This window comes from Phalacrocorax carbo, chromosome 1, assembly GCF_963921805.1.
Source record: "Phalacrocorax carbo chromosome 1, bPhaCar2.1, whole genome shotgun sequence".
Lineage (NCBI taxonomy): Eukaryota > Metazoa > Chordata > Aves > Suliformes > Phalacrocoracidae > Phalacrocorax > Phalacrocorax carbo.
Genome location: NC_087513.1, coordinates 161,104,942 through 161,120,328, shown reverse-complemented (window position 1 = coordinate 161,120,328; position 15,387 = coordinate 161,104,942). Strand labels below are relative to the sequence as shown.

The 15,387-nt window shown below is 38.6% G+C and overlaps 1 protein-coding gene across 1 annotated transcript in view; it reads right to left on the bottom strand.

Moving 5' to 3' along the window:
* The window catches only part of ABCC4 (ATP binding cassette subfamily C member 4 (PEL blood group)), a 156,213-nt gene that overhangs the window by 111,359 nt on the left and 29,467 nt on the right, over nt 1-15,387 (bottom strand). Inside the window, exons 9-13 of the mRNA XM_064440683.1 lie at nt 12,052-12,156; nt 7,620-7,709; nt 7,075-7,266; nt 5,424-5,518; nt 5,231-5,317 (exon numbers count right to left, since the gene is read on the bottom strand). Coding sequence (XP_064296753.1) covers nt 5,231-5,317; nt 5,424-5,518; nt 7,075-7,266; nt 7,620-7,709; nt 12,052-12,156 — 569 coding nt within the window. The remainder of the gene's footprint in view (nt 1-5,230; nt 5,318-5,423; nt 5,519-7,074; nt 7,267-7,619; nt 7,710-12,051; nt 12,157-15,387) is intronic.

Below are 15,387 nucleotides of genomic sequence, written 5' to 3'. Positions count from 1 at the left end.
TGGGCTAACACATAGGGACCACCATTCTGGCACAAAATATAGATCCACAGAATTCATTGCCCTGTCCTGGGCAACAGCCAGCAGCAGATAGCCGGAGAAAATAGGTAAGCAAACATACAGTGATACTTCCTTGGTACGCATTTCTAGCTTCCAGAGTCAATATATTAGGCACTTTTTGAGTCAGAGATCTTAGTGTTTAAGTAGCTTTTCATGAACTTTTCCTACATGAATTTGCATACCTCCCTCTTGAGACCATTTAAGGCTTAGTATTCACAATACTGTTTTGCAACTGCACCCACAGACCACTAAAGCACACAACTACACTGGGGTTTTGCTAGTGGGTTTGTTTTTGTTTTTTTTTTTAACTTTTAAATCGCATGGTTTAAAAAAAGGTAAACAAAAACCAAACAAAATACCCAAACCACACACATTTCTGTGAGATAAAAACTGTTAAATTCTACATTTTTTTGAAAACACACAATGTACAGTGATCATACTTATGATTTTCACTTTCTGGGAGAAAAAAAAAAAAAACAAAAACCCCAACCCAAACCATAAAACCTCAAGGAACATTACTACAATGTATTCATATGTTGAAACATATTCCCTATAATAAACACAATAAAGCTCAAGGAATTTCAGCTGTATCATCTAAAAGTAAAGGTGTAGCTAATATATTTTTAAGAACAGCACCTGCAATACAAAATAAGAGGTACACAGCATTAAAGTTTGGTCAGTACCTCTCATTAGGGCTGTAACCACTGCAGTGGTATCAGAGGCATAATGAGCATGGACCAGGTGTGAAAAACAAAGTGGGAAGCCTTAGAGATATCCTTGATTTAGAGAGATCCTACCTGAAATAGAACAGAGTGAAATCCTTAAATTTACACACCAACTCCCCTGTACACTTGTCATCAGTGGACAAAGCATGTAATATGTATGTGCCTTTAAACACAGCCCTAACAAGTACATGCCAAGGTTATCCTTGCTTGGTTCCTGACACACTGATTGTGTCCGTAATCCCTCTGCAGAAACGAGACCGTCTAGCTTTTATCTGCTAGTTTTACAGGACTGATGAGCTCCACTTGCTCTTAATTACCTGCACCACTATAATAGCACTTTTTCCTCAAAGTTCCAACATTACAGGAGATCTACATGCATAACCCACTTTGAGAGATATGAGACTGGAAACATTCATGGATTCCTAAGGGTTCCAAAAATGAAATTAAACAAACATGGTAAATATTCAGATCTGTAAATCTAATTAAAAAAAAAAATCCTTTTACTCATTTTCCCTACTTCGTTTTGCTCCTCCCCTCAAGCACTTCTGGGGCTTAGGCAAGAATGCCCTGAAGAACTCAGGATCTCTTAGTCCGTGCGCATCACATGATGGAATTTTCCACTCTCCTTTGCTGTCAGTTCAATCCTTCCTCACCTTTTTCTGCAAATACGAAGGACATCTTTGCTACACATCCATGCCTGCTCCCTTCCCCCTCATGCAGAGGAACGCTCAGTTACCTCAGATGGCAGTGAAGAGACATTACCTTTCAGGACACCTGGTCAACTTGCCAGGTGACTCTCCAGTCAGCCCCAACATAGGGTTATCCCATGACCCACTACTCAGTTACATGTGCCTTTTGTTCCTACAGGAGGCCATCGTCTCCCAGATGGAGAAGTGCTGCGTCTGGATGGATGCTAACGTTTATTACTGTGCTGTGCTAAATGCAGTGATTTCTTCTGCAGCTTTTATCTAGTTACAGAGGCAGAATTGAGAGAGAAGAGACAAATGACCACACATTCAAAACAGCTTCCTGCTAAAAAAAAAAAAAAAAAAATATGCAGAATTCTGTTTGATAGTAGGAATGATACACCTGTGCATATCACTCCCAAGTACCATCACAACTTCAGGTCTGATTTTAAGATTCCCAAACTGTCCTGCAATTCTGTCTACTCTCACAAGCACGGAGGAGGAACAGGAAGAAATCAGGCTGATCATCAGCTGAAACTGGAGCGCAGCATCTGCCACTGGAAAAGACACAAGAGAAGAACAATACCTAGAGAAGAGCATCTGCCTCAATACACCAATGGAATATAAATCTCACTCTTAAAAACACCATTTTTGAGTCAGTATCACTGGTGGGACGTAATTTAACTTCTATCCAAAGGTGATTTGAAACCATATAATTTATAGAAATATGTTTACGAAGATGCACATGGAGAGCAGGAAATTTCTTAGGATCCAAGCATGACTGAATGTTTTTTTAAGAACATCACAGGCTATTCCAAACTTTGTCATACAAGGAAACATGCTACTCTATCTGTAATGGCTGTCCCACATTTCAAAACTAGAGGTCTCAAAATTCCACATTCCTTAGAAGTTAATAAAACCCTATTTTTATTTTATATATATGAAAAAATAGGTGTATTTTCATATACACACAAATATATACAAAAATGACTGGTGCCCCCCATCCACTGGGAAAAGGCTGAAGCATCCCTACTGTTAACTATCAAGAGAACTCACGGGAAAAGAGGCTACAAATAACATGAGAATAGGGAATCTCCAGTTTACATCTTACGGGGCCCCAAGGAATCTGACCAGGAGAGAGAAATTCAGTAGAAAACTGGCTATATCTGCTCCATCATCCACGGAATAACTTGCCTGCATTATGGAGAAAAACCTTAGGAGACACAATCCCTTATTAATAATATCATGAACTGTTTTCCCACTGGAGCTGTGCTACTCATTCTTTCTCATTTCAAAAGTATTTATATATTTTAAACTGTTTACTGCAGTAGCTGAACAGAACAGGGAGAAGCAGCAAGCTAATGAACCAGCCATCCACAGACCGTAGCTTTGGGGCATTACTAGGATCATACCTATCCTTGATGTAAACACATAGACTAGACACTTCTAAAAACATTAAACATTAATATAAAATTACAAGGGGGGAAAAAAAGAGTGAGTGAACTGAACAATATCCACTTCAGATTCTCATTAAATAATCCAGTTTCTTCCATCTCGTCCATTGTTTTATGCCTCGCGGTCTGGACTCCTGGGGCCAGCTCGTATGAAGTGGTGCCTCGGACATTCCTCAGCATCATGTTCTAAGACATCATTCTTGCCCAAGTGCTCTCTCTCTTCTCCACATTTCTAGCACTATTCAGGAAGCATTAAAGCATTAAAGAACATACTCTGCCTCATTTTTGAAAGCGAGCTACCGAACATAACACTCTTGCCACTACCCCCCCCCCCCGCCCCTGCGCATTTTATAGCTGCCATGAAGGCCTCAGAAGACAATTTCTGTTTGTAAAAAAGCTCTCCCTTAAGATCTTGAATAGGGAGACGTTGCTCAGTTTTCCTTGCCACTGCTACTCCACCCAGTCCATTTTCTTCACAAAATGCCTTCATTCTACTGTTACCTCTTTTGCTCAAACTGATCTAGAGTGGGAGAGGAAGAGTAAACAAAAGTAAAGGAAGAACCCTGGCTAGTTTTTTGAGTTTCAAATTATCTGAGATAATCTCCTTATTGCTCCTCATCTCCACATTTTATCAGCAACACACTCTGTGCTCACAGAGCAATGGTTTTTAGCTCCTGGTTTTTGCGTGTGCAAAAATCCAGACCTCCAGTTTTGCAGTAGGATGTAGATGCTCTCAATGTCACAGCTCACAAAAATTGTAGACTAAATTGAAGTGGCAACCCGATCCACTTTGCAAGGCACTACTGTACTTTCCTGTTTTCCTCTTTGTGAAAAGACTTAAGGGAGAGACAGGCTAACAGCTGAGGTGCACTTTCAGAACTCAGGCACTGATAGAGTCAGATGCTGGAGTTGTAGAGTAATCTTGTGCAGAAACAGAAATGCAGCAGCTACAGCCTAGATAGCTTCAACAGGCATTAAAGGAATTTGATAGAGTATGTGAACTACAGAAGTAATGAACTCCATCTATCAGTCGTGGCAGGTGAAATTGATCCTGCACAGAATAATGAACATAAAGCCTATGCATCATAAAACTCTTACTCCATACTGGCTGATAGAAACAAACAGCAGACATTTGAAATAATTAATAATGTGTAAAAAAAAAAGTTTATAGGGCTTCAGAGAGATCTCCAGATTTGAAACTGCAAACAACAATAGGATGTACAATTTTCAAAGTTAGATACTCAAAGCTTCCCCGCATGGGGACAGAACACACTCATGCAATGCTAGTTAATGCAAATTCTATGACCATTTCTGCAAGACAAATTTTTAATGATTGTCTAGGGGTGGAGAGGAGGGAAGAACAGTAAAACCAAATTAATTCATGTATTTGGAGCATGGAATTCAAAGGATGTAAGTATGCTCAAGAAAACACTCTCATTTAAGGCTTCCAACCAAACCCACTGAACTCAATGGAATTTTTTCCTTCTAATAAATTCTACATTATACCTTTCAATACTGAGAGGTACAAGCTATGAAGAAGCAAGGACAAAACAGTGGCTGGGAACAACTCGATTATTCTCATGCTCACTATGTGCCATAGATTAGGCAGTTTGAAAGGGGAGAGAGAAAGGTGGAGAAGAGTACATTCACTGAGACGGGAACCTGACTTTTAATGAACATTCTCCTATTTCTTCAGGAATGGAGGAAGGTCCAATATCTCCCTCTTTCACAGTAGGCTATTACATTTTCTTTTCCTCTATTTCTGATCTCCACCGTCTACTCTGCAGGCCATGGTTCCATTTCACCAACCTGAGAGAAATTTCAACCATTCAAGAACCAAAATGAAAAATCACTGAAGAATCTATGAAAGTTCTGTCCTTTTCTTTAGCCACTTGAATTAAGTGCTTATTACTACACAAATAAAGCTACAGCAAACTAAGAGGTGATTGAAAAATCCCAACCCATATTATTCTTCACTCAGTACTAATATTCATAAACCCCAACACTCATGTATGAAGTCCGTCATGTTCCTCAAGAAAATCGCATATATCCCCTTAAGAATAGTTCTAACATCTTAAAACCAGACTTTTACAGGGCTTTTAATAATAAAGAACAAAATGAAACACACACACAGGAAAAAAAACCTGTATGTCTTCCAAATACATAAAATAGAAGAAAAATAATTGCAGAAAGTGAATGCATTAAGTTTCATAGAGATCCATCTCCCAAAAAATGCTTTCTCAAGTTTTTCTATAAGAAATTAGAAGATAACAACTGTATTTTAAAAGAAAATAAAGCAGTAACATACTTTTCAAACAAATGCCTTCCAACTTCAGCATCTACTGCGCTCAGTGGATCATCCAAAAGATAGATGTCTGCATCTTGATACACAGCTCTAAAAGGTTTAAAGAAAAGTCAGTATCACAAAGTCTTATATTTGTTTAATTTAGTCACTGAAGTCTGGCAATTTATAAATTTTAGAAATAGCAAAAAACACTAGCCTGGCCAGATTTACACGGGCCTTCTGTCCCCCACTCAGTGTAGCTCCACGATCTCCTATTACTGTTAGGTCACCATTTGCTAATAATTCCAAGTCCTGTGAATGTGAAAGAACAGATCGCAAGATTTTATTAATTGCTTTTAATAATTTTAACTTCAAAGACTGACAAAGCTGCTTCGACATAACGTTTTCTTATTTGAAAAGTATTAACTTATCATCTCACATCAAAATACAAGGATTCGTACTAAATGAAATATCCACAGTTATTTTATGACTTTGTACCTTCAGCAAAAGTTAATTAAGAAAGGAGGAAAAATACATGAGATCTTAAAGTTCACTTTTTCCAAAGCTTTGCCAGAGGGAAGTGTACTACTACTCTTAATGTTACAAGGAGTATTTGCTGGCCATTCAGAAAAACAAACTAAAAATTACGAAGTATAACAGTAAATTAATTATTTTTAATAGAACAAAATGAGCAGTCACAATAAATGAAACTGAACTATTATCAGGAAATTGGCAAATGAAAGATAATGTCCCTAAGAACTGCAATACTTTTATTCTGACTGCAGTGTATCCAAGAGAAATAAGCAGAATATTCATCACACAAATTTGGTTAATTTATGGGGCTTGGGACTACAAGTCAAGAGTTGAACGCAATTATACAGTGTTCCATGTCATAATATTGTATTTTCTATACAGGAAATACAGAAGTTTTATATTAAGTTATAAAACATATTCTGAAAGTTTATTCACAACTTTTATAAGATACATGTATTCGAAAGAAAACGATGAAACCAAGTCTTCCATCAAATATGAAGTGGTTTTTCTTTAAAGCAGTTTGTTGTATTTTAAAGTCACTAAAATCTTGAGCTGAGACAACAGCATATGGCTGAGTATCAGGAGGAGATATTAAAGCCTTATCTACCATGTGTAAAAACCTTGCAAAAATTTTTTTTGTCACAGTAACCATCTGCTTTTCACCTGTGTCGCTGTGACAGGAATATTGTAACATGCTGCATAAAACCTTTTTAGCTGCCAAGCAAAATGTCTGTTTCTTGACAAATCTGGCTTAATCCTCTTCTATATCTCACGTCAAACTCCTTTGCGCACATACCTTTCAAAAATATTTTTTCATAAAACTACTTGGGCTCAGCGAGTTCTCCAATATATAGCACTACGGTTCTTTTATAGCCATTAACAATGCATAATATGTGACATACACTACATTTATTTTTTAAAAAGCATATAGGATATTTACAAAATGGAAAGCACAAAATGGAAGGGCTGGCTTGATCATCTCTTTTCCACTTTTTATTGCATTTACACACACACCTACCGTAGTACCACTGAAAAGGGCTAAACGTGATTATGAAATTAAATAATTGAGAATAGCTTTTTCCAAGTTTGTCTGTCCTTCTCATAAGCTACACCTCCCTCTAGTGAAAGTTTTAGGAATTACAAGAATGTGTTTACACACGTATGTCAAAAATAATGCCACATATTTCTGTTAAGTGATAGGATTTATTTCACATGCTACTAATAATAATCAATTCTATATATTATGTATTGCACAGATGCAAGTCTGAAAGAACACTAAGATAAAAATAAAAATAACAATCGTGAAAATAAAGCACACAAAGAGAAAACCATACCTTTTTAAGCGCACAGACTTTTAAAACTTTTTCATATTTTTCTTTCTCATATTCCTTGTCAAACAGTATATTACTTCTTACTGTACCAGAAAACACCCAAGGCTGCTGAGAAACATAGGCAATTCTTCCAGTGACGTTTATCAAACCTTTGTCTTTGGGCAGCTCACCAAGCACAGCACTTAAGAGTGAGGACTAGAAAAGATTAAAAAATAAAATAGAAATTGAGAAGTTTGATTGCATTAAAAACATCACAGAGATTGAGCAGTGTTTACTGGCACAATAGCCCATTTCACCCTGTCACTCAAACTACCGCTAACAGTAAAAGAGCACTAGTACCCTTCACGTGCAGTCCAGAAGCAACATACAAAGTACTGTTTAACTCTGAACCATCTCCTCCCCACCCCCAGAAAGACATCTGCCTTTCTTGAATGCCAGTATTTGATGTGAAGCGGGTTATTAGACACAGAAAGGAACTGTACATTTTCAAGTTTCTAATCACATTTAACAGACTCATAAAGACCCCATTACATGACATCAAGACTTACTTTTCCAGCTCCTACAGGACCAATCACAGCCAATAATTCCCCTTGTCTGACAGTAAATGAAAGTTGTTGAAGTGCTGGGCTTTCCAAACTCTATGGATTTGAGAAAAAGTTAGGCTTCCTCAGCAATGAAATATGCACCATCAAAACAACTCTTTAGAAACAGAAAACAATGCACATAAATCACTATAAATTAGCAACCCATACGCCCACCATATTTTCATGCCTACAGTTTGCCTCTTCAGTAATTCACAGGCACTTATGAAAGACCACAAACGACTAACACAGATCAAACAGCGTTCAAGGAATAAGCAACGCAAAGGCAGCAGACGCAGTGCTTCCTCAAAGCCCACGCGGCCTCGCGGCAGCTCAGCACAAGGCTGGGGCGGCAGCCTCCGAAACAGGAGCTCTCCGCTGGCCATCGCACCGGCATTCATGGCCCCAGCACGGCACGCCCGGCGACTCAGAGCAGCTGCACAAATGCTGGAAAAAGGGAGGGTTGAAGCTCTCTTGGAGCCCCAGGAAAGCCAGGTCTGTGCTTGCTCTAGTCAAGGCTCTATCCCAAGTGAAAACAGAAAAATGCTCTTTGATTTTACACAGCTTCATCTTGTATATCGTGGATTCTCAAGAGACTTTTCACAGACAACATAGTGCGCTATTTGTATGAAAATATATTACCCTAGGATTGTTTTTTTAATATTGCTTTTTAGTATGTCTATCCTTTATGTTACACTACTGACAAGAGCTTATTTCCCAACATATTTTGCACCTCTCCTATCAAGGTGGTAAAAATGCCTATTTCTTGTGAAAAGAAAAGATGCTCATGTCTTTAATAGCTATGCTAAACCACAATTCCTAAGGGCCTTTTGCAGCTCCTTCTCATTAAAGCAAAACACTGCTGTAACAGGATCTGCCTTTACATTCATCTCAGACCACACTAAGCATGACTGACGCTAAAATGCAAACAGGAAAATATATGCATTAAAAAAAAAAGTAGCAGTATTTCTATTACAGGACTTAAAAGGACCAAACGAAAACCCAGACTTAAGCTTCAAGAGATAAGAGCAAGGTGAATAATATCTGGTGTATCTCGTAACAGCTCGCAGACTGCTTGAAATCTCCAGCCACCCTCCGAAGGTCAAGAGGCTGAAGAGGCCACCACCTGACCCTGCACGAAAGATGCCACATGGCAAAGTTGTGGGACTGTGAAAAGGGGAAGCTTGCAACTCGCATCTCTCCCAAATAATTTGAAACACGTACAGCATCCATCCACACCTGTGACGGCAGGGATAGCTGGGCTAGCACGCACGTGTCCTTGGTTAGGCAGCACCCTACCTAGAGCTCAGAGCTGCACGGCCCCCATCACAGCTCCCACCTTGCAGAAGCACCGCAGGGTTCACACGAAATCAGAGGCACACTGTGAGAACACAGACTTTCGCATGTTGTGCCACTCTGCGAAGCTACTTTTGTTGCTATTGTTAATTTCCACAAGGTGGCATCAACGGGGCTTTTTTTCCTGTTCTCCACCTCCATCAGCATTTTACCATGAATTTGATTCCTCAGTCCAGTGCACACAATTCAGGTGCTCAGCTATTGCCAAGGTCAGGGAAACTTACCAACTTAGGGCAGCCATGGATTTTTACTTCTTTTTTTTTTTTTTTTTTAATGCAAAGTTTGCAGGAAGAGAAAAATATATCTTATTAAATCAATCAGTCTCTTTGGGAAAAGTAAATAAGCTTTCAGGCACAGACATCAAGGCTGTGCTTCTGTATTCACAGAAGTGCAAAGATATTTCCTCCCACATTCAGATTTTAAAAAAATATCTCTGAGGAGCCTAAAAACATTACAGAAATTGTAAAAAAAAAAAGTTTTTTTAAACTATTACCCAAATACTATATATTAAAGCTGTACTGTAAGATATCATAGACCCTGTACAAAAAGTAGTAATGCAAGCAAAGAGCATGGCCACAAACACCTTAGGGGTATGGTATTTTTGCAAAATAACATTCCTTATAATTACAGACAACTTGTCCTGAATTCATCACACCTATTTTTAGGCACTAAACTGAGGCACTCAAATTAGAGCACAGACTAATTTTACACCTAAGTTCAACTGACAGCTTGTTACCACAAGTGTCCCAGCTCCCCTGTGCCCTGTCAACTCTCCACGTCTTTCACTTCCCTTCTTTTGACACTTGTTCTTGACTAACTTTGCAGACAGGTTGTTCATAGGACTCAGCTATCAGAAAACAAATCACATTGGAAGTGATACATTTTCTATTGCTTTATCCCTCTGAACTGGTTCACCACAAGGTCCTACGTACATGCATTAACACCAGCACAAGGGAGGGAAGGGAGACACAGTGTGCAAGGACAGAAGGACACAAGAATGACCCCTGCAGGGGCAGCAACTCCTTAGGTGAGCTTCGGCAGACCTTACAAGTCCTACAGTCAAGAGAAAAAAAAAGCAATTCATCCCGTCTAAAGGATACAGAGATCATATACTGCACAGAAATACTATACTACTTAGGCCCCTCCCTGAAGTGACTAAGATTACAAGGTACAGATTTGGCCTCTGTTCAAATGCTTGAATTTTAAATCTGAAGTTGCTCAGTTGAGCAAACAGACTGTAAACTCAAGGCACATCATTAAAAACCCATACTGAAGAACCCCTAGTTCCATGCTCATATAGACTAGCCTGTAGGACTCAAGATAACACTTGCCTTAGTGAAACAAGAGCGTGACCATCAATTAATTGGTTTTGTTTATCTTTTGCTAAACTGTAATACACCGTGTTAGGTTGTTTTCCTAGAAGTCTAGCTGATAATCCCTTTTTTACTTCCAGTGATTTTGGATTTGTGGGTTGTTCGGATTTTTTAGTGTTTCTTTTCACTCACAATCTTTAAAAATAAAAGTATTATCATCTAGCTGTACAGCGTCTATATGGAAATCCAAAGAGTCTTGAGAAACCTAGTCAGGGTAGCAAGCTAAGTCAGTTACTTGACAAAGGATAGTATATTTTTAGTATTCCTTTTGTAACTCCTCTCTCTCAGAACTCATCATCTTTTCAGTGACCAACTCTATAAAATTATTTTGCATCATTGTAGGAGCATATGAGAAACTTTCTGAGCAGCTCTTAATAGTTCTGGGAGAACTATTCTTCTCCCATGCACACTGCAATTAAATATCAAAATAAAAACTACATTAACAGTTTTGTGGGTGGCTTGTTGGTTTGTTGTTGTTTTTTTTTAATTGAAAGGAAACCAGTAATTCCAGTCATGCTGCCCTGCTTTATGCAATATAAACAACTCTTAAAAAAAAAAAAAAAAAAGTGTTTTATGGGTATATTATGCAACCATTTCCTATAAATTGTTAACAGTGGCACCAATGGTGGTTAGGGAAGAAAACAGAGACTAAGAAATACATTCCATTTTGCATTAGAATGTATTCACCGTTAAGTTTTTCACAGCAATTTTTAAAAATTTGTTCAATGTCTCAGAAAGATATATGTCACAAAGACAACTCTGCGAAGAGTAAAGCACAATAATACGGCAATTTTTCTTTTGTAGCTGAGTAACAGTAGTACTAGGTAGATCCTCACTATGTTTTCACACTCTACCTTCCTTGGGACACAGCACACGTAGGGGAAGAGGGTATATAAAGGGAAATATGTGATGTGTCGTATTTGCATTACATTTATATGCAAAATTCGTTTTTAGAGCTTCCAGCATTTCTTATGGAGACCGAAGCTGCCCTTGTGCAAGGATAGTGGCAGCTCGTAATAGCTCTAACAATTCATCACAAATTGCCACCTACCACAGCAACTGCAGTTTTAAAACAGAAACAACAGTCCATCTTTGCCTTTCTTACAGAAAAGGATACATAATAGATTTATCACCCATGTATTGTCCCCTTTTCTAGCAATTTTCACGGGTTTGATGCATTTTAAACAATTTGTAGCTGAACAGTCTCAATTACAACATACAAAGTAACAAATACATGCAGACTAGTCTCTAAAGCTTTCAAATGTGTTAGAAGTACAATATTGTACCTGTTCTAGACTAATGGACTGATCAGCATTCAGTTCACAGAAAAAAAACTCACTTGCTAAGGCCCACCTTACTGTGCTGTCTGTCCTTAATTCCAATGGAAGGAATCTCAGCTACAATACAGTGCTGTTTAATAACAAGAGACATTTTCACATAGAAACCCAGATTTTTATTTAGTATAACATTCAGGAATAGCTACTTTTAGGATGCACTTGATAACGTTTTCAGTACTATTCTACAGAGTCAGCTTAACATACTATAAAAGGATTCTCATATACAAAAGATGGAATACAAAACATCAGCACGCTACACATAGACATACTGCTTTTTAGACTTAAAATGCCTGCAGCACCAATATACTTTCTATTTAGTAGATGTAAATTTACCTTATCCCAATAGCAAGTCAAATCCTGAACATGAAGAATGACATTCTCATCATTACCATGCAGTTGTGGCCTGAAGTGTGAGACCTCATCAAGTATCAGAAAGTTCTGCAATAAAAGAAAAGCACAGGATATTGCCTAATGTGAGACTAAAAATGGGAAAGGAACCCAAGCACATGTTTTTGGAAGCATCATACAGAACATTAGTTATGGGGGGGAGGGAAGAAACTACCACAAACTGATCCAGGAATTGCATTTCCAAAGCAATGCGCAACCTCTTCAACAGTGGACCTCGAACTAGCTGTGTGTCCCCCCCGAAAAAAGAAAACAAACAAAAGTGCAGATTTAATAGCATGAAAGTGCTACGGGAATCTTAACAGCCACCCACTCAATAAAACAGAATTCCTGAAGCAAATGGACCGTAAGAACCCACCCTGTCTTTTCCTTACAACACTGACAAATCTTAAAATTGTGTAACCCCCTCTTCTTCCCGTGCAGAAGAGGTGAAACCCTCACTGAAACACCTTATCGCTGCACTGCTTCGATGGTAAAGGCTTATGTTGTTTCACTCAGAAGAACGATGAAGACACACTAAGAAGCTGCCCACTGTCCCTATTAAGGATCCTTTAAGTGACAAAAAGGCTGCAGAACACTAACTGAACCTCTCCTCCTTTTAAAGCCCAGGGCATTAACAAAAAAAATTGCTTACACTTGTGTAACTGGTTGTTGCACTTTCACTACTGTACTTCTACGCATGGTGCACACCTTGCCGGATGCTAGATTATAAAAAGTGCAAACACGCTTACAAAGGGGCAAGCTCTAGAGGAAGCTTTCAAGTATAACAGTTATCACAGTTTTAAGACAAAACCAGAAAAAAATCTATCATGCTTTGAATCACGAAGCATAAAGACCTTAAATAGGTACTAGCAGACAATATTTTGAGAAAAGAAGGAAGGTCTTGATCTTAGAAGCCAAGACTAGTTAACAAGTACTGAGGTAACAGTTTGCAGATGTGAGATAGCTGCTGAAGACTTACAGAAGTCAGTAACTAAGAGGAGGCAGAAGGAAGATGCCAGGAGCCATGGGAGGGCAGGAAGAACACTGCTGGGTGTCAACAGGCACAAAGGTACTGCTTAAACTCCATCTGGCAGGTACTGTTTTGGAGAGCGGTGAGAAGTCAAGCATTTTAACACACCAGTCTGCAAACTCAGTGCACATATACATGTCTCTCCACTAAAAGGCTAAAGTGCCAAGCCACACGTGCCTTGAGCTCTTTGGCCAGGTGAGTGTTGCTGAGTGCTGTTTTACATCAGCAGGCCCAAATGGGGACACATGTAAAAGAGAACTCAGGGTAAGAGAGTGCTAGGCAGGGAAAGAAACTCCAGACACAGCCTAAATCAGCACTGCAGTGTGTGGCTTAAGAAAAGACCTCTTAAGTGTGATTTGGGTTTAGATGATGGCTGAAATATCACGGCAGTCATAAGCAGGGAATTGGTGTCTGATCATCTCTGCATTTACCAGGAATTCCTCTTCTAGCAGTAGCATTCTTCCCACACATAAATTCAGCTAGCTATTTAACTCAAAATGTTACAGTATCACATATGGAAGGTTTCAAATAAAACTGACAGAAATTAGGAATAAAGTTATATGGTTATCACCATAATTTTTAAGCAGTGGGGGGAAAAAAATCAACACTAGAAATAAAACTTTCAAATGCAATAAGTAACTTAAGCCTTAGAGACTCTAAGTTCTCCAAAACATTCTTCCATTCTTTTGGTACTTAATAATCTTCCACATGCAGAGAAAAATAAAAGTTGCTACCATCCACAGGATGCTAAGAAACAAACATTAGCTTGAGATATGACTGCATCCTTGAAAGAGAAACCTCCACCTTTTGTATCCAGCTGAAACCTATCCTCTTTTCTGTATATCTGCCAAAATAACCCTCTGAAAAACAACCGCTCTCACTTTGCTTCCACCACAAAAGAGAGAATGAGCTTCAAGAAGAGATGCAGACCAGCTCTCAGATGCATCTGAGGGTGAGGGGAAAAGAGAGCTTAGGTAAAAACCACAATAAGATAACCACTATTCTTTTTGCCACACAGTTCTTATGCATGTATAAATGAATATGGAGAAAAGGCTACTACTTCCCAACCATTGTTTATTGTCACCTGAAGCATAGTATCTCCTGCTTCCTCCTCTCCATCTGAGCGTACTTTAAGATCAGTGCAGAAACCTTACTTGTTCTACAAAACCTAAGAGAAAGCACCTTAAAAAACACATTTTCAGTTTTGCCCAAATATACCTAGCCATCATCTTCATCATTTTTTCTGTATTTCCTGCTCTCTTCTCCTAATTCCTTTCTACTTCTTTACATTTCAATAATGCATCTTTGTCAGGGAGCATCTTGTCATTCAATAGCAAAATGTCCAACCCTGAAACAATTTGGGAAATGGAAGCTAAAAAGTTGGTGACTGCATCAAGGATGCTACAGATTCGTTAGGACAATTCTTTGCCCAATGAACCTCGATTTTGGAGCTGGTTTCCAAAACCATCCTTAAGGAATCATACATGCAAGGGAGTTGGAGGCAGCTCTCAGAAGCAAAATCATGTGACCACTAGGATATGCAGGAAGCAGAGACAAGAGGGGAAAAAAGGAACGGAATGTCACTGCCTCTGCTCAAGAGCCATTCTCCTGTTCTCAAGACATCTTTTTCAGCCATCCACATCTCTCAACCTGCACAGCTTGAAAGATCCCTTGAAAGATCACTACCCTGCAGGTGAACACAGGGTACATGGGAGTACAGAAAAGACAGTGTGCAACATCCAGTATCCCAAGCACTTCTCTCCCCTCCCACAGTTTAGTTTAAGCACTAATACAAAATGTTAATGCCTACAGTATTGCTGTGGTCATGATTTTCACACATTAACCTTTTCTAACTCCATTTGCATCACCTTTTACAAAATGCTTCTTTGAAGTGCAAGGATTACCTGTTTAATACATAGGGTTTTGTGCAGACTTAGTACAGTTAGAAAATGTATCAACAAAAAAATGAATTATTACATTCAAGCATATAGAGAAAAAATACAATAGGAGATTTTTAGCTACTTTCATCAACAAATGGCATAGTGACACTATGCAAAGCCATATGACTATTTTCCTATTCTAGACTAGATTAACCTGGTTTTTTTGCAAAATTAAGTTCTAAAATGGCTGGCGTGCTGTAATTCTATATTTTGCTAACCTGACAATTTGAGATTTTTAAAGATTTAAATCCAAAATGCATTTTGCATTTGAAGTCTTTTGCTCTTGCAGTTTATGTTAAGTATTGGTACATA